This window comes from Mirounga angustirostris, unplaced genomic scaffold (assembly GCF_029215605.1).
Source record: "Mirounga angustirostris isolate CCGP_5_RB_7025 unplaced genomic scaffold, mMirAng1.0.hap1 SCAF_1, whole genome shotgun sequence".
In the NCBI taxonomy this organism is placed as follows: domain Eukaryota; kingdom Metazoa; phylum Chordata; class Mammalia; order Carnivora; family Phocidae; genus Mirounga; species Mirounga angustirostris.
The window spans coordinates 4,973,123-4,991,628 of NW_026991709.1; the positions used below are offsets into that span (position 1 = coordinate 4,973,123).

Below are 18,506 nucleotides of genomic sequence, written 5' to 3' on the forward strand. Positions count from 1 at the left end.
TTGCAGAGTCTGTCTTTCCCATTTTGTGCGAGTTCTGATGCTGATGGGAGGACGGGCTGCACGCGTTCCCCTCCTGGGTTGATGGCTGGCAGTCCCTGGGACATGCATTTCAGGCCCTACCCAGGCTCCAGGTGGCTCCTTGTGGGGTATCCGCAGCCATGGGAAGGCAGCACGATGCTCTCTCCCCTGGTGGGGGGCCTCCCCAGCCGAGGTTCCAGGCCAGCCACAGGCTCCACGTCTCCATGAGAATGTGTGAATCTAATAAGGGTGTTTTCTTTTAATCCTCCCCTCAGAAAAACACTTCGATGCCAAAATTAAAGTGACTCAGATTCTGTTAACGTTTTTAAACTACAGAAGTAAAATAAGCAAAAACAAAGACAAATGAAAAAAAAAGTAATGCCATGGGTATATCTTGGCAGGAAGGTTCAAAGAACTGCATCATTCACTTTAAATTTTTAAGATGCCTAAAAACGTAATTAACTGTGCGACCACGGTCTGTCTCCACCAAGCAACTCTCACCAACCAACCGTGTCCTGCAGCCGGGACCCCCCCCACCGCCCGTCTGACTCGTCCCACCTTTGATCCCCAGACTGGCCTTACCTTGGCCAGAGCAGCATATGCGAGTCCCAGGATCCCATTCCACTTGATCCCAGGCAGAAAGAAATTCTCTGACTCAAAGATCGTGGCGATGTTGACAAGAAACGAGCTATTGAAGCCCTTCGGGATGGTGACAACGTCCTCCCCGACGAAGCCCGTCCAGCTGCCTTGCGTGTACTTGACCGTGACGTCAAAGCCCTTGGAGTGGTAAGTACTGGACCTGGAGAAGGAAAAGCCAAGGCCCGCTCTGCACCTGTGCGTCCACGTTCGGACCAGGTGGCCCGGGACGGCGGCAAGCACAGGGACGCGAACGCACGCATCATGAACGGCATTCATTCCTGTCGACAGAGGGACCTAGCCCACAAACATCCACACTCACACTGGGGTGGTGTTTCCGTGCCACGTGTGAGGGAGGCTCTGGGGTCGACACGCAGCCCCGAGTTTAACGTCTACACAACTGAAGCATGTACCTGCCTGATCTGGGCACCAGCCTGGCCCTGTGGCTTTGCAGGGACCCTGCGCTGCTCTGTGACACAGCGAGGGGCCTGGGGCCCAGAGTCACACGCACAACCCATGTGACAAATAAAGACCACCACCACGCCTTCCTCCTCAGCGCCCACATTTGCTCCTGATGTCACAGGCTCCTTCTCCAGGCTCTCTCCAATGCCACACTCATACCAAAATATGGGGGTACAGCCAGTGCCGCGAATCCCTGTGACACCATCTGTAGTCCTGTTTGCACACGGTCCTGTGGGTAAGAGCTACTCAATCAGAGTAACGTGAAGGAGGTCAGACCATGGGCAGGGCAGATGAGAATCCTGCCCTAGGGTTTCAGAGACAGGCAGTAAACCAACAAATATATAAAATTCCAATCTAGGCAGTGATAAAGAGTGGAAGGACTCCCCAGGGAATAAAGTGGGCGTGGGGGTTGGGGCAGTGACTTGGCAGTCACCCAGGCCTCTCCAGTGCAGCCACATCTGTGTGGTACCCATGTAAAGACAACGACCCCGTGGGAAGGACGTTCTGGACGAAGGACAGCAGGTGTCAAGGCCCTGGGGTGTCCAAACCTGTAAGGTAATTCTTACACCCATCTGAGTTTTGAAAACTCTGAATTAGAGGAAGGGACCCAGAGAATGTCTCTAGGCAAATATCTGAGCATTCAAACCACACTCACCCTGGGAAAACTGTCAAATTCCTGAGAGAGGTATCAATTCACCAAGCAAATCATTGTCAAGTGCTCCCATTTGCCTGAGGTTTTCATTCACTATTTTCACATTAAGCCTCTGAACACCGAGTCTTTGTCGTAGGATTGTCTGAACTAGTGCAGTCTTGCCTGGGGTCCAGAAGGAAGTTAAGTCAGAGATGGTATGACCTCTTCTTTGGGGGCACATCTCTTAAGCTTTAAATACGTTAACAGTCTTTAATTCAGTAAACTGCACTTCTGAGCATCTGATCCTAAGGAAACACCTATGATGCAGATGGAGATTCAGGGACAAAGACGGTCATTTTGTTTTATTGAAAACAGCAAACAGTTGGAAACAACCTAAATGCCCAGGAAAAAGGGAACCACTGAGTAAAACTGTAGTGCATCTCGATGATGGAATATTATGTAGCACCAAAGAATGCTATTTACAAACCCATTTTCAATGACACAGAAATAGGGGGGAAGAAAACATTCAGTGGCTCCCTCTGGGTGGTGGGGTTTGGGAGGGAGATTCTCCTTGTGGTTAGGCCCATCTAGAGTTTCTGCATACACAGCTTTTATAATCAGGAAAAAGAAGCGATTCTTGGGGTGCCTGGGTGGCTCAGTTGGTGAAGCGTCTGCCTTTGGCTCAGGTCATGATCCCAAGGTCCTGGGATCGAGTCCCGCATGGGGCTCCCTGCTCAGCAGGGAGCCTGCTTCTCCCTCTGCCCCTCCCCCGCTTGTGCTCTCTTGTCTGTCAAATAAATAACACTTTTTAAAAGTAAATTAAAAAAGAAAAAAGAAATTAAAAAAGAAAAAAGAAATAAATGATTCTTAAAACGCCTGACAGACACATTTTGGAGATACCTGATTTATGTGAACTTCGTAATGGGAAATATGGAGTCTACTTAATTTTAGTTTTTACCATCTTAGCTCGCTCTGCCACGATCTTAAAGGCACAGCACATTAGGGGACCACCTCGCGTGCACGTGTCTCCTGGCAAGGGCAGACACAGAGAGTGAGAGTGAGAGGGGACGCGTCCGGGCACACGGAGCGCTGGGAGCCCGCCCATCAGAGGTCACACAGGCAGGGCAGTCGGTCACTGAAACAGGGCGCCTGGAGGGTTGCTCTAATCCCACATTTACCACCAGCACCAAGTCAGATGTACCTGCTGCAAAACAGGGGCTGTACACATTTGTGGTGAACAGCAATGAAAACACTGAATTTGGACCATTTGGGGTCAGTCTCAAGGGCACAAATACACTGCCGCTAACAGAAAAGGCTATTTTGAAATGCGAAGAGAATAGGACCCAGTCCAGGCTCAGCACGCTTTTGCTGTCCAGGGCTAAGAAAACCAAGTTCTACCTTTTGCAGGTCCCATGATCTCTGTTACACCTCCCCAGCTCTGCAGTATAATGAGAAAGCAGCTACAGAGGATACTTAACAAATGGGCACTGTTGTAGTCTAATAACGTTTTATTAACAGAAAGAGCAGGTTGGATGTAGCCTGTGGGCCCTCGTCTGCCAAGTCCTGATCTCAAAGATTAGTTCTCTCCCCAACACAGCCTGAAGAACCATCACTTTGTTTGGAGAAGTTTTTTATTTTTACACTGCCCAGTCTATAGAACGCTCATTAGAACCTGCTAATGTCTAAGAGCCTAAAGCAGCCTCTTGGTTGTATATATAGCGTGTTTCCTACACTACCCTGACCAGCTCGTTCGTCCCCTCACGGGGGGTAGCATTCTGGATATTTCGGTGCCACCTGCAGGGATGAGAGGCTGTTGATATTACACGGCCCGGGTTCAACCACTCAGCTGTGTGACACCAGGCCAGGTTATTTAACCTCTCTGTCCTCTAAGGCCTCAACTGAAAAAGGGAGACCATGTAGTACCACCTCTCATGGGGTTAATTCTGAAGACCAAGACCGTGAACCCTGGAAAGCGTTTAGAACAAAACCCTGGGACACAGCAGGTGTGCTAAACAAAAAAAAAACAAAACAAAACAAAAACAAACCAGCTGCTACTATTATAATTATCCAAACACTTACTGTCTTTATTCAATCTATGAACTACTACTAGAAAGCGCAAGAATGTTTTTTTCCTGGGGCGCCCGGGTGGCTCAGTCAGTGGAGTGTCCCAACTCTTGCTTTTTGCTCAGGTCGAGATCGCAGGGTCGTGGGATGGAGCCCTGAGTGGGGCTCTGTGCTCAGCGGGGAGTCTGCCTGGGATTCTCTCTCCCTGTCTGCCCCTCCCCCCGCTCGCATATGCGTGCGCACTCGCTCAAAAAATTTAAATAATTTTTTTTTTAAAGATTTTATTTATTTATTTGAGACAGAGAGAATGAGAGAGAGAGCGAGCACATGAGAGGGGGGAGGGTCAGAGGGAGAAGCAGACTCCCCGCAGAGCAGGGAGCCCGATGCGGGACTCGATCCAGGGACTCCAGGATCATGACCTGAGCCGAAAGCAGTCGCTCAACCAACTGAGCCACCCAGGCGCCCTAAATAAATCTTTAAAAAGATGTTTTTTTCCCTGAAAATGCTCCTATAGAGTTACCCTAAATGAATACCCACAACAGTCTCATTTGGAAGTCCAGCCATCCCCACGGAAAGGGGCAAGTCTGTTGTAGGTCTTGGTTAAGGTGGTCAGGAGTGGCGGTGGGGTCTTCTCGGTTTCTAAAGGCAGAGTTCTCCCGAGTCCCAGCACTGTCCAACAGAACAGGCTGCCATGACGGAAAGAGTACGTATCTATGCTGGTCAATACGGGAGCTGCAGGTTCACTGACCGCTAAAACACAATTGTACAGCGGGGCTGAAGAAGTAAGCTTATTTCATCTAATATTATATAATTTAAATAGCCACATATGGCTAGCGGCTACCCTTGTAGAAAGCACAGTTCTAGAAAATGCGAGAAGAAAGTAAAAACATACTCTGAACTCCTTGAACTAAGCCTCAAAGGGCAAAAACCCCAGTGATGAATTGTAAGTAACTCTGAGGGGTATCGACGTAGTTTCCAGCACTTAAAAAAAAAAAAAAAAAGGGTTCCTCCATCTTCATGCTCTAACATCCTACTTGTTGGCACTAAGATGCTTTGGCTCTCAACTGCTCTGCACATTAATTAACTATACTGAGAGAGAACCCCAGACTGGCTCGTCCTGCGGCATCCATTCTGGGTGCTCAGAAATAGCAATCAATCAGGGATGCAGGTAGCCAGGGAAAAGTCCACTCACAGCAATAAAATCACTTTGAACCAAGTTCAGGAGGCATTCCACCTCTGATAAGAGTGTTAAGGAAACACAGGAGTGAAAGGTGAAATCAATGAACAGGGGAGAAAAGAGCCAAAGAACATTTTATTATTTTAAAAGAAACCCGCTATTGTTTTCGGAGGACATAAAAAGAGAAGGTGGAAGGGCATAACTGAAAAGAGTTGAGTCCTGGGTTCTGCTCTGGTTCTCTGAAGTCACCCGAATGCAGCCAGGGGCTCTTCTGCATTTTGGGGGGGGTTGTAACCTACCTTTGGGGTTGTCAGACTGGCCCAAGTTGACCAGATACCGTCCCCCTTCTCTGCTCAGGGTCTGGAAGTGATCAGACCAGCGTGGATGGGGCCACTGATGGCCCAGGGGCGGCTCGCCCAGCCCGCCCACCCTGGAGGTTCATCAACACGCTCAACAATGGCCAACACTCATGGGCTCCAACGGTCCCCTCTGGGACAAGCAGACAATGGGCAGGCTTGAAAAACAATCTAAATCATCAGGCACAGGTATCGGTCATCATCACAAGGAGAGATGAGGCCTTTCTCAGGGGTCCAGCTCAGCATCCTTAAGGAGGTCAGCCGGTAACTCCCTGACATCCGAACACTACTTACAAGCATCAGTTGAGGAAAATAAACTGCTCCCTTTATCACAACTACTCTGTGGGCCTTTACCCCAGATGGGAGTATGGGAGGAGGAGACATTTTCATTTCCCCCGAATAGTTTAGTAGAGGGTCAGGGGAATGAATATATCGGACCTTTAATCAAGCCTACTGGCTAGAGGCTATTTTATTGGCTAAAAAGGAAGTACATCTAAGGAAATACACAATCTTCTTTTGCCATGTAGAAATTCACTGGAGCATTCACCACCATGGGAAGAGGGCCTCTGATGGGAAGAAGCTACACAAGTCATTAATGGTAGCCTGACGGCTCATCCCATAATCAAAGAGCTCTTGTCAAAGAACCCAAAGCCAAATCTCCAATTACTGGGAAATGTTTCAGGAAGCATTAAACCTGAATATCCAAAGACTGGGGGACTTGAATCAGAGGCTGACAAATCCAACCAGAAACCTTATTCTAACTAAGGGAGATCAGAGGGACAAGCAAACACAGAAACATCATAGGGCAGGGAGCTACATCTCAGAAAAGAACCCTTTGTTGGAAATTGAGAAGGGAAGTGAGAACGTTCTCTTGGCTTCCATTAAATACGGTGGTGGAAAGCATACACCTTAGGCCAATAGAAAGTCAGCTGAAAGCAATACGCAAATCAGTAACACATACTTCACACAGAAAATGTTCCTATCTTCACAACATTAAATCTGTGCTTGGGGCGCCTGGGTGGCTCAGATGGTTAAGCGTCTGCCTTCGGCTCAGGTCATGATCCCAGGGTCCCGGGACTGAGCCCCACATTAGGCTCACTGCTCAGCAGGGAGTCTGTTTCTCCCTCTTCCTCTCCCCCTCCCTCCTACTAGTGCTCTCTCTCTCAAATAACTAAAATCTTCTTAAAATCGGGCGCCTGGGTGGCTCAGTTGGTTGGGCGACTGCCTTCAGCTCAGGTCATGATCCTGGAGTCCCGGGATCGAGTCCCACATCGGGCTCTCTGCTCAGCGGGGTGTCTCCTTCTCCCTCTGATCCTCTTCCCTCTCGTGCTGTCTCTCATTCTCTCTCTCTCAAATAAATAAATAAAATCTTAAAAAAAAAAATCTTCTTAAAATCAATCAATCAATCTGTGTCAAATAGAAGCCCGTGAGAAGCACGGGATAAAAAAAACAGAGGAAGGGAGCGAAAAAGTTAACGTAAATTGGAGCAGGTACTTAACCTGCAAAGCACCCAGTGTTTGTAGGGATGCGGCTGATGGGACAGAACTTGCCCCAAACTCAGAAATGTGATGCTTCCCATATGATTTGGCTAAGAAAAAACCTGACAGCCCTGTAGAAGAATAGTTCTCTTAAAAGGAAAGGCAGAGGCCCAAAATGTCGGTGACGTCTTATGGGTCCTAAGTACATTTCAGCAACACCTGCGAACAAAGAAGTGGGCTGACGTTGACAGAGCCTGGGGCTTCCCCTGCCCACTGGTAGGTTCTGTTATTTCTCTATTTGCTCACACATGGGGAGCCCAGGAGAACCCTGAGTGCTCAGAAAGCTGGTAGGGAGCCCTCCGCTCTCTCACGGAGTTAGCAGGAGGGAAGGCTACAGTCGTTCCCACGAGTTTTCACATTAAACCAGGCTCAGTGTTTAAGTATGAAAAACAGGAACATCTGCCACCTGACCACAAGCCTGACCAGCAAGGTGAGCAGGTTAAGTTAGAAAGACGTGTCCTCGGGCGCCTGGGTGACTCAGTCAGTTGGGCATCCGACTCTTGATTCTGGCTCAGGATATGATCTCAGGGTCCTGACATCGAGCCCCGCATCGGGCTCCATGCTCAGTCAGCGGGGAGTCTGCTTGAGATTCTCTCTCCCTCTGCCCCTCCCCACTGCTTGCCCTCTAAGAGATAAATAAATCTTAAAAAGAAAAAAAAAGAAAGACCTGTCCTACTGAAGCCTGAGACAGAACCACTGTTCAACCAAACCATGAACAAAGTAGGAAGTAATTACGACACTGGGAGCCTACGGTCCAAGTATTGTACACACATTCACTGGCATCGTACGTAGTATTTGTAACGTAGACTATGACTCACCCTCGAATGTTTCAGTAACTACGTGGCAAAAGCGTGACTGCTGCAAAGTGCTGTTGGTCTTTATCGACCCCTGGCTGTGGGCGTTTGCCAAAGAAATGCAGTTCACCCACCAGGAAGGAAATACTCATCCATAGGGTTAAATCCGCACACTTGAAGCTGACGTGACCATGCACATCTCTTGAACTTTGGCTTTGCTCTGTCTCATGCGTCTGCAGATCCGTGATGAAAGACAGAACTGGGGCGCCTGGGTGGCTCAGTCGTTAAGCGTCTGCCTTCGGCTCAGGTCATGATCCCGGGGTCCTGGGATCGAGCCCCGCATCGGGCTCCCTGCTCAGCGGGAGGCCTGCTTCTCCCTCTCCCACTTCCCCTGCCTGTGTTCCCTCTCTGGCTATCTCTCTCTCTGTCAAACAAATAAATAAAAAATCTTTAAAAAAAAAAAAAAAAAAAGAAAGAACTACGTGGAAAAACCACTAAAGATACAGCCAAGCCTCAAGTATGCGTGTTCTGAGCCCCATGGCAGGTGTGGGGACGCTGGGTACATATGGGGACCACTGCCCTACAGTGGGAAAGACAGAGGGCTAGGATTGCTTTGCCACCAAAGTAACATTTTTTTTTTACATACTTTGAATACACATTGCATTTTCCAGAAATGCAACTAAATTAGGGGAAGGTGATACTTTTGGGGGGAAACTTTACCAAGATTCTTCACCTATTTGGAAAATCACATCACCAACCCAAGCTGCTGTGGGGGTCTGAGTCTACTTCGACCCCCTTCTATCAGTCTGCACTGGGTGCTGCAAGCCCCCCGGGACGCTCATGGCCCCCCACTGCGGACGACCAGAGCATGCACATATCGAGGTCCTGACTCCCTCTCTCCGCCTGACCTCTTCATACTCCCAAGTACCACAGTAGGGCGTCTAGACTTAGGTACGCAGGCAAGCGATGTTACCTTTGCATTTCATTCAGGGCATTACAGAGTACCGGCTATAAGGACGGAGTGCCAGGGCTGATGGTCTGAGAACTGCTAACCTAGAAGCTGGAACCTGGACAAGTATCCTCCTCTCCTGGACCTCCCGTGCTACACGAGTAAAATCAAGGTCAGGACCAACTCGAAGCTCTGCTCCATGACGAAGCAGTCCAGAGTGAGCAGCTTGGGGATGGGCGGCCGTGGGGGGGCAGAGGACGTGGATGTACCACCCATCAGAACGGGGAGGGGCAGAGGGCAGCCCCCCGCCTCCCTGCATACAAACAGAAACAGCCCTGTCCCCACTGCACATGTCCCTGGCCGGGAAGTTCACCCAAAATGTCAATGATGAAACAGTTATCAATACACTGAGTTACACACTAAGCTGCAGGCTCTTCGGAGACCACACCTCTTGTGCCACCAAAAGGGAGACCAAGACGCGCTCCCGGGAGAAGACAGACGGGCACTCCTCCCACACAGGGCAAGCTAGGCTGCCTTGTTAAAGTTGCCTGCAATTTCCAGAAGCTTCCCAGTCGTTCTTTGCCCCTAGCGAGAGTTGGGGTTTGTTCCCCAGAACAGAGACTGTGGGTGAGGCAAGTGAGCAGGGAGTTTAACGGGAGAAAGCAAACCATGTGCCAGCTTATTCGTTTCATCTGTTTGAGTTTCAATTTTAGGGTCACGAACACAGACGTGAAAGTAACACACGCATCTGGAAGACAGGGCTCTGGCCCCACGGGCCCCCCGGGAGCCGAACGCCACCACGAGGCCCTGGCGGCTGTGTCCAGAGCCCACCCCCCGGCTCCCCGAGGCCCAGGCCACGCAGAGACAGCCGTCCGGGCTCCGCTCCGGTCTCGCATCCCCGCCCTGTGACAGAGGCTCGGAGCCCGGTCCCAGGTCTCAGTGCTCTGTGCTCCTTCCTAGGCGAGCCACAGATTCCTCGCACCAGCAACCCTGCTCCCACAGAAGTGGTTTCGATGAACCACACCTTGACCACTACCGAACGTCCAGGAACCAGGCCGCTGCCCAGGGCAGCCTCACGCTCACACCGAATGCCCCTCTCCCTGCGCTAGCCCACCGCCACTGTAGGACTCGGGGCCTCAATGACCAGCAAAGGATGCTGTGCTCTCTGCAATCAGGTGTAACTACACAACGTCCAGCTGACTCGAATTTCCAGAAAGTAAATGTCGTAAGAACGCACCACAGCTGTTAGGAGAATCCTCCGATGGATTCCCCTGGAAGGAACCCATACAGATACAAACACACGTACACAGACGAGTCCACCGGTCACAGAAAAACACACAACCACTCACACACACACACACACATCTACATATACCCAGATGTCTACACACAGAAATATGCACAAGACCGTATTTACACATGCAAATTATCTACACAAATATACACACAACCACAAACACATGCAAATACCTACACACACAAATATTTACACACATATATACAATACACACATACGCACAGATGTCCACACAAACCTATACATACAAATACGCACACAAGGGGCGCCTGGGTGGCTCAGTTGGTTAAGCGACTGCCTTGGGCTCAGGTCATGATCCTGGAGTCCCGGGATCGAGTCCCGCATCGGGCTCCCTGCTCGGCGGGGAGTCTGCTTCTCCCTCTGACCCTCCCCCTTCTCATGCTCTCTCTCTCTTAAATAAATAAAATCATGGGGCACCTGGGTGGCTCAGTTGGTTAAGCGACTGCCTTCGGCTCAGGTCATGATCCTGGAGTCCCAAGATCGAGTCCCGCGTCGGGCTCCCTGCTCGGCGGGGAGTCTGCTTCTCCCTCTGACCCTCCCCCTTCTCATGCTCTCTCTCTCAAATAAATAAAATCATGGGGCACCTGGGTGGCTCAGTTGGTTAAGCGACTGCCTTCGGCTCAGGTCATGATCCTGGAGTCCCTGGATCGAGTCCCATATCGGGCTCCTTGCTCAGCAGGGGGTCTGCTTCTCCCTCTGACCCTCCCCACTCTCATGTGCTCTCTCTCATTCTCTCTCAATAAATAAAAAAAAATCTTTAAAAAAAAGAAAAAATGCGCACACAATCGTCTACACGTCCACACAGATATCTACACACACAGAAGTACACACAACCACACACACATCTATCTACACATACACAAAAGTATACACATACACAGATCCCCCTTCAAAGGACAGACTCCCGGCTCCTCCCGTTCCAGGGTATTCTCAAGCACTGGTATGCTCCCCCGAAACCCCGCCGCACCCGGCCACGCGCCCGGCCACGCGCCCGCCACTCACCTCTCCGCGTCAAAGTACGAGTCTACGTAAGAGTGCGGGGCACCTGCCACGGCGAAGTTGCTGCTTCCAGTGTCAACGAGAATCTGCAGCTTTTATTTGTAAGGGGAAAAAACAGACACTATCAGGTTACTTGAATAAGGCAACACTCCTGAATAATTCTTTCAAAAATGAAGCACCAAGAACAACGTATTGCTCGGAAAAAACTTGTATTGATTAGAAATTTTTTTTAAAAGCTGCTTTGAAACTGAAATCTGAACACAGTCCATTAAGAAGCTTACGGCAGGGACGGGGATCCGTTTTGCTTTGGATACACAAGAGGCCTTACGAGAAGCTATTTCACCGAAATAATTATTTCCTTTTTAAGCCACCGGCGCTTGCCTCTAGGCAGAGCCCCGTCCCACCCCGGGCTGTCTCCCTGCCTTTCCAACCTCACGTGGAAATCCTGACCCGGGGTGGGGGCCCTGCCCAGGATGCCCCCACAGCCTCCCCCTGGAAGCTGGCATTCCCTCATCTGTGCCCCACAGCACCTGGGGACACCTGTCACACGTGTCAGTTCTTGGTTTTAATGACTTCGAATTTACATACAGTAACAACGCAAGATCTTCGCTTTTCCACCGGTGGGCTCTGGCATGGTCTGCATCCAAAGCAAGAGACAGGCATTTCTATTATTCCCAAAAGCTCGCTTCCTGCCCCCTTTCCAGGCAACCCTCCTGTTCCTCAGAGGCAAGCACCTCTGACTTGCTTGCCATGGACTGGACAGTGTATCAACATCTGCGGGTTTGTTCTTTTGCCCGGCAGGGTGGGGGGGCATCTCGCTTCTGATCAACAGGTTTCTGAGCTCCTCTCCTGCAGTGATGTGTGCTGGGACTTGTCCTACAGCTGAGCAGTACTCCTCACACGGACGACGTCTGTCCTCCTCAACGGGCACTGGGGTCGCTTCTGGTTTCAGCCTTTTGGGCACAAGGCTGGTATGGACGTTCTTGTAGAACTCATTCTGTGGATGTCTGTTTCCACTGCTTCTGGGTAGATACCTAGGGCTCTAACATGATGGGTCATAGAGTAAGTGTATCTTTAATGTTGTTTTAATTCCAAACCCGTCTCCAAAGGAGACAATACCAAGTTACACTCCCACGGTCCACTGTTCCTCTGGTTCATCCGCTCCATATCCGCCTCCAATTTGGCATCGCTGGTTGTTTTCCTGGCAGCCATTCTAGTGAGCGTGGACTGGGATCTCCCTGGGGACCAGTGACCCCGAGCCACCACACTGTATGTGAATCGTCTTCCACCCCCACCCCCAACCGCCGGCAAGCAATGATGTCCGCAGGCAGAGTGTGCTCAGCATCATCCCAAGTCCAGACACACAGCCCACTGCACACACAACGAGGAGACCTTTCGGAAGTAAACACAGAACATGCAGATAAAACCCCAGAGGTTGGAAATCAAGTTTAAAAAGCTGTAGATAAGGGAATCCAGGTGGGTAAGTTTCTACCTAGAATTCTCTAAACACTCCCGCCACTGCTCTGGTCAAACCCTCAGTTTTGCCAAAGCCCATGTTTTCTGTCTTTCTCTTACCTGGGCCCCCCCACCCCCGGCAGGATGTCCCTCAGTCAGCCACTCTGTCCTTCTGGAAACTTCTGGAAATTGGTCTTTGCTTTGGATTCCGGGACACGGCACAGCCAGCGTTCCTCCAACGTCTGCACCTGCCCACCTCAGCCTCACTGCTGGGGCTTCTCTTCCCGCCTTGTGGACCAGAGTTTCCCACTGGTCAGCCCTGCAACCATGTCTGGGCACCACGCACACAGGCCTCATGGCGACCTCACCACGTCACCTGGCATTCCGTGCCCTCCACCCACCTGTGACTCCCTGCGTCTCCCACCTGCGTCTCCCTCCCTTGTGCCCCTGAGCTCCAGGCCTTCCTTACTCAACGCCTCCACTTGGGATGTCCAAGAGCCGTCTGTTAGCGGATGAACTGTGTCCCCCAAGAAGACACACTGGAGCCCTGGCCCCCTGGGACCTGTGAATGTGGCCAGACTTGGAAAACAGGGTGTTTGCAGATGTCGTCAAGTTGAGACCGTTAGGGTGGCCCTCGTCCAACAGGGCTGTCCTCCCAAGAGGAGAACACCACGAGAAGACACACACAGGGAGAAGGCCAAGTGACAGAGGCAGACACTGGAGTGACGCGGGCGCAGGCCACGGTGCTCTGAAGACCGGCGGCCACCCCCAGGACCAGGAGATGCAAGGACGGACTCTCCCCGGGGTCCCAGAGGGAGCTCGGCCCTGCGGCCACCTTGACGTCAGACCTCTGGCTCCGGACCGTGAGAGGGGACATTTCTGCGTTAGACCACCCGGTCTACACATCACCAGGGCAGCCCCAGGGAACAAACACCATCTCAAGTCTGCCGTGTCCAAAACTGAATTGCCAGCACCCCCAGACATTCCAATCTCCTTAACAGTGGCTCCATCACGTCGGCTCGGGCCGCCCAGCTTGGCGACACCATCCGTGCTTCTCTGCCTTGTGCCCCATGTCCGGGCCATCAGGAAGGTGCGCCGCCGCCTCCTCCAGGCTGGACTCCGTGCCCGCCCACTTCTCATCACCTCCCGGGATAACCACAGCGACGGTGGACAGCCAACTCCTACTACGTGCCAGTGATTCCTTACAGTGCTTCCAACACACTGAGCTGTTTAGTCCTCATGAGGCCCTTCTGTGGGCAGCGCCACCATCGCCCCCATTTCACGGGCAATCCGGCGCCGAGGGGCGGACCTGCCCAACCACGCTGGGGTGAGTAGTAGCGGGGCTGGGTCTGAACCCACGTTGCCTTCCTCCAAACGCATTCTTGTAACCCACCTACCGCTCCCTAGGCTCTAGGAGCCCTCCGTTTTCCCTCCAAGCCCACCAGCATGTGCGCTCTCGGGCGGGGATTTGGGCCGTTTTGTTCTCTGCTCTGTCCCCAGTGCCCAGAACGGGGCCAGGCACAGAGTAGACACTCAAATATTTGTTGGATGAACAGCTAAGGGATTCTCAAAGGTAAAATCAAAGACACTAACCTTTCCCTTGGTAGAAGGACATTCCAGATTCGGGAAAAAATAAAGGTACAGTCAGTACGCCTGAACCTGCCGTGCGCGGGCTCCCCAGACGCTCAGGTGTGGGCTGCCAAGCATCAGACAGCAAACCCAGCTGCTGCGTCCCTGATCCACGGAGCGCACCGGCCTTCCCTGCAGGAGGCTGTGGAAATGGCGGGGAATCGTCCTGGGAGCACCTGCCCTAGAGCTCTGGGCACAACAAACGCATCACCATGTCTTCTCAAACCAGAGCCTATTCTGTGAGCCCAGAGTGTGCCCTTCCCACCACTGAAGATCCCATCCGTGACACCGGAAGGGATGGTGGGGACACAGATCTGGGGACTAAGGCCTGACGTGAATCTAAAATGCACTACATAGGGGCACCTGGGTGGCTCAGTCAGTTAAGCATCTGCCTTCGGTTCAGCTCACGATCTTGGGGTCCTGGGATGGAGCCCCATCTTGGGCTCCCTGCTCAGCGGGGAGCCTGCTTCTCCCTCTGACCCTCCCTGCTCATGCTCTCTCTCACTCTCACTCTCTCAAATAAAATCTTAAAAAAAAACAAAAACAAAAAGCACTAAATAAAGATGATAAAAGTCACTTTATACGCCTTAGCTTTAGGAGGTGAATTCTGCGCTTCATCTGCATTTATTAACACAGAGTCACTCGCAAAGGTGTAAGATCTCACTCCCCTACAGAGAGGTTTGGGTATTTCAGACAGCATGCAGCTTGAATAAAAATTACCTGGTTCCCTATTCAAATAGTTGATGCCCAACAGCCCTGAGCTCCCAAACCACAACGTGGATCGGACTGCATATGAATTTCTCATGAACGTACAAAGGGGTGCCAAGAAGTCTGTATGTCCTCGGATTTGACGGGAGAGGAAGTGGCGATGCGGAGGGATCCCCCATGCATCCAGCAGTCTGAGCAGGTAACCGGAGCGGAGAAGCTCCGTGCACAGGTCAGTTGGATGGGCCAGATTTTCCTACAGGGGAGAGTTCTCTGCTCCCAGACACGCTCACGTTCAGTGGCTCACCACAATATGATCCTTAAAGTGGGTGTATCAGAATCTCTGTGTGGGTTTTGTGTTTTGTTTTGTTTTTTTAAAGTAGCTTCCCCTGCCCTGTGTGGAACCCCCAAAGCGGGGGCTTGAACTCATGACCCTGAGATCAAGACCTAAACTGAGATCACGAATCAGAAGCTTAACTGACTAAGCCACCCAGGCGCCCTTCTGTGAGGGTTGTTTTTTTTTTTCAATCCCCTCAACTTTAATTCTTTTCAGAGACGAGTTCATCCCCTGTACATCCAATCAGATACATTTTTCTTAATCCTTTGACTTCCCATGCCACATTTCCATGAAACAGTGGCGGTGACTGATAACAACCTCAGGCACCTCTGCCCTCCAGAGAAAGCAGACTCCACCTGTCCTCTCAGGCTGGTTCCCCATCCTGGGGGCTTTCCAAGAGCCAGCTCATTAAGTCACTCAGTTGTGGCCCAAAGATGCTGGCTATGCATCACAAAAGATGCCTTTATCAGTCCTCTCCCTGGGGGAATGCCTGGGGTTTCAGGAGCTCGACCGGAAACTGGAATAAGACCAAATATAGATTTCTTCTTAAAAGTCACAGTATCACAAATAGCCAATGTGAACAGCAAGGATGGGACCTTTACCCATCCTGGGAATGCAGTTCCAAATGCAGCCTGTCATGCACCAAGGCTTTTGTCCCAAGAGCAGACACCGGGTCCAAGTGGACATAAGCTCATCCGTGCAACTCACAGGGCCCTGCATCCAGATTTCAATGGTTCCTGGAGGCAAGATGAGCTTTTCAAGTTGCCTGGATGAAAGCGCAGAGAGGCAAAGGAGAAGAAAAGGCAACAGGACTCCTTCATGAACCAATCAGGCAATTCCACGCCTTTAAAAGCAGTGGGGCTGAATGTATGTGGCAAGACACCTCAATCACCCGAAAAACACAAAACCAAACCAGACACCAATTGTACAACAGTGAGGAATGCTTCATCGGTCATTAAAAGTCACAGACAGGGCGCCTGGGTGGCTCAGTTGGTTAAGCGACTGCCTTCGGCTCAGGTCATGATCCTGGAGTCCCGGGATCGAGTCCCACATCGGGCTCCCTGCTCAGCGGGGGGTCTGCTTCTCCCTCTGACCCTCCTCCCTCTCATGCTCTCTGTCTCTCATTCTCTCTCTCGCAAATAAATAAAATCTTAAAAAAAAAAAAAAGTCACAGACAATCAAAGCTCTAGATGCTAACATGAGCATCCTTCCTACCCACGCTCGTCGTCAGTCAGGAGAGCGCGTCGTCTCTATGAGTGTTTCTGGGTCTCCACGCACCCGGCCACCAGCAGGCCGTGTGCAGAAAGGCCAGCCGCTGGGGCATCCCACGTCCCCACCAAATGCTCCTGCGCAACACGGCGTGGTCAGAGGGACACAAGACTACTGTCCTGGGCATAATGGCCCAAGTGACCAAGGCCTTTCTGGGCAGACGCTCCCCCCATGGCCTCCGCATCATACCAGACCCGAGAGTTTTCATACACCCCCACCCATACCTCTACCACGAGGCACGATGTCCCCTTTTGCAGAGGCAGGGGTCAGGAACGCAGAGGAAAGTTGCACCAGAATACAAACTGCATTAACTTACATGCAGATGACTCCAAACCATCCAGGCTTTTGGTACGACCCTCTTTCCCAGCTAGTTCAGCAGGGGCCAACTTGCAAGAAAATTCAATTTGGAGGCACGGCTCACCAAAGCTGGCCACCCCGGTTGTTCCTAGAGCTTATGATCTGAGGAGAGAAATCGCCCCAAGAGATGAGGCAGCCCAAAGTCAGGCAAGGGATGGATGTCCAGGGTAAACACTGTGGGTTGCATTTCAGGTGCACAGCAAACAAGCCAACACCTTTTTCTGTGAGCCGATGCTGGACGCAGAGGCCATGCATGTTGACTTCTGGCCAGGGCCAAGCCTCCCCTCGGGAAGGAGTCTGAACCATAGAGGAAGAAGCTTAGTGTCCCTGCCCTATACATCTCACGCCATCTGCTCTGAAAGGATCGAACCTCCGAGGCTCTGGGTGCAGGCCACCTCTTAGCCTGTCTCCACGCACCTGCCCAATCCTCTGCGGGTTCCTTCATCCCGAACTTCCAGAATCATCTCCCGCTTCCTTGGGTTCAAGTCCACACACGATGGTCTAACCCCAAAACACATCGCTCGGCCCCATCAAGGGACATTGAAAATGCACGCAGTGTCCTCAAATCCGAGGAATGTTTGCATTCTCAAAACACAACTGGAAATGACTCAGAAGTGCTGAAGAGAGACAACGTTCCCACCTTACACCGGGGTGCAGATGTGCCGCCCGGAGGTGCGAGTCGCCCTCCTTCCCTACGCCCTCCCTCCCTACGCTGGGGAACTCATGTTCCGTTTCTTCTAGAACACAGCAATGTGTGACGAGCTGGGGCCTGTATTCCGAGGGCCCTCTGGAGGGACAGCAGCAGACATGGGCCCTGCAGAGCTAGGTACCCAGCAGAGAGGACCAAAATATCCACAGGCCTGTCCTCAAAAGCTGCCTGTGGTCCAGGTCGAAAGGCCCAGGAAGGTCCAGAACAGCAGGAGTTGACAGCACAAGTTTTTTGTCACTTCTTAGAATCAGCAAAAACCCAAACACACTCCCTGGAGCTTCTGCCCTTGGCCCCTGTCACAGGCAAGCATCAGTGAGTTTAGCTCCTGTCTGGATTCCTCACCTCCCTTCCCCTGCTCAACCTGCTGAGGTGGGGCTTCTGTCCAGGTTCCAGGCCTGCCAGGCTCCCCGGGGACCTCCCAGGTCTCTGCCTGCTCAGAAGCCTGTAAGCAGAACTGGCCACTACTGACCAGTCCCCCTGGAAGCTTCAGAAACACCACCTTCCTGCTTTTCCTGCCACGGTCCCCCTTCTCATCTCCCCTGCAGGTATCTCCCTCCTCTGTGCTCTTGGAAATACCTTACAAATCATTCCTAGGAATTGTGTCCCCAGCCCCTAGTGCACCATTTCCATGCTGGATGGAGTCCAACGGTCTTCTCCAGATGACCCCTGCAGGAGGGTGGGCCCTGGTGTGGTTCTGCTCTTCGTCGCCAGCACCTAGGACAGCGCCCAGGACATAGTAGGTGCTCAATAAACCAACAGTTGTGGAATATACAAGTGGGGGACAAACTTTTACTGGGTGGACACTAAGTGGCAGATGTGCATATTCTGGGCCAAAGAAATGTGTTTATTCATCTATAAGACAAGTCTGTACTGCATACCTGTGAATTATACACAAAAGATCAAGAAGGCAAAAAGATCTTAGACCATCTATTCTAGAAGATGAGAGATGAAGAAAGAAGATGTGTGAGAATCCTAATACCCCCAAAGCAAACACTCCCCTCTTAGACGTGTGCTTCTTCAACAGTACCCTCCGGGCCCCCCACTCCCGCCTGGACCTGCACAATGCCATTCTACAAAATAATCCTGAAACAAGGACAACTACT

At 51.4% G+C, this 18,506-nt stretch overlaps 1 protein-coding gene across 7 annotated transcripts in view; it reads right to left on the bottom strand.

The window, feature by feature from the left end:
• BACE2 (beta-secretase 2) overlaps nucleotides 1-18,506 on the bottom strand; it is a 98,766-nt gene that overhangs the window by 49,984 nt on the left and 30,276 nt on the right. For 5 of the 7 annotated variants that reach the window (XR_010407454.1, XR_010407455.1, XM_064578700.1 and 2 more), the window contains exons 2-5: nucleotides 11,677-11,984; nucleotides 11,531-11,579; nucleotides 10,946-11,034; nucleotides 601-817 (exon numbers count right to left, since the gene is read on the bottom strand). Coding sequence is in view for 5 of the 7 variants with exons in the window: in XM_064578700.1 (XP_064434770.1) it covers nucleotides 601-817; nucleotides 10,946-11,034; nucleotides 11,531-11,579; nucleotides 11,677-11,984 (663 nt within the window). In the remaining 2 variants the exon portion in view is untranslated. The remainder of the gene's footprint in view (nucleotides 1-600; nucleotides 818-10,945; nucleotides 11,035-11,530; nucleotides 11,580-11,676; nucleotides 11,985-18,506) is intronic. The other 2 variants (XM_045902429.3, XM_045902427.3) reach the window with 1 other exon arrangement.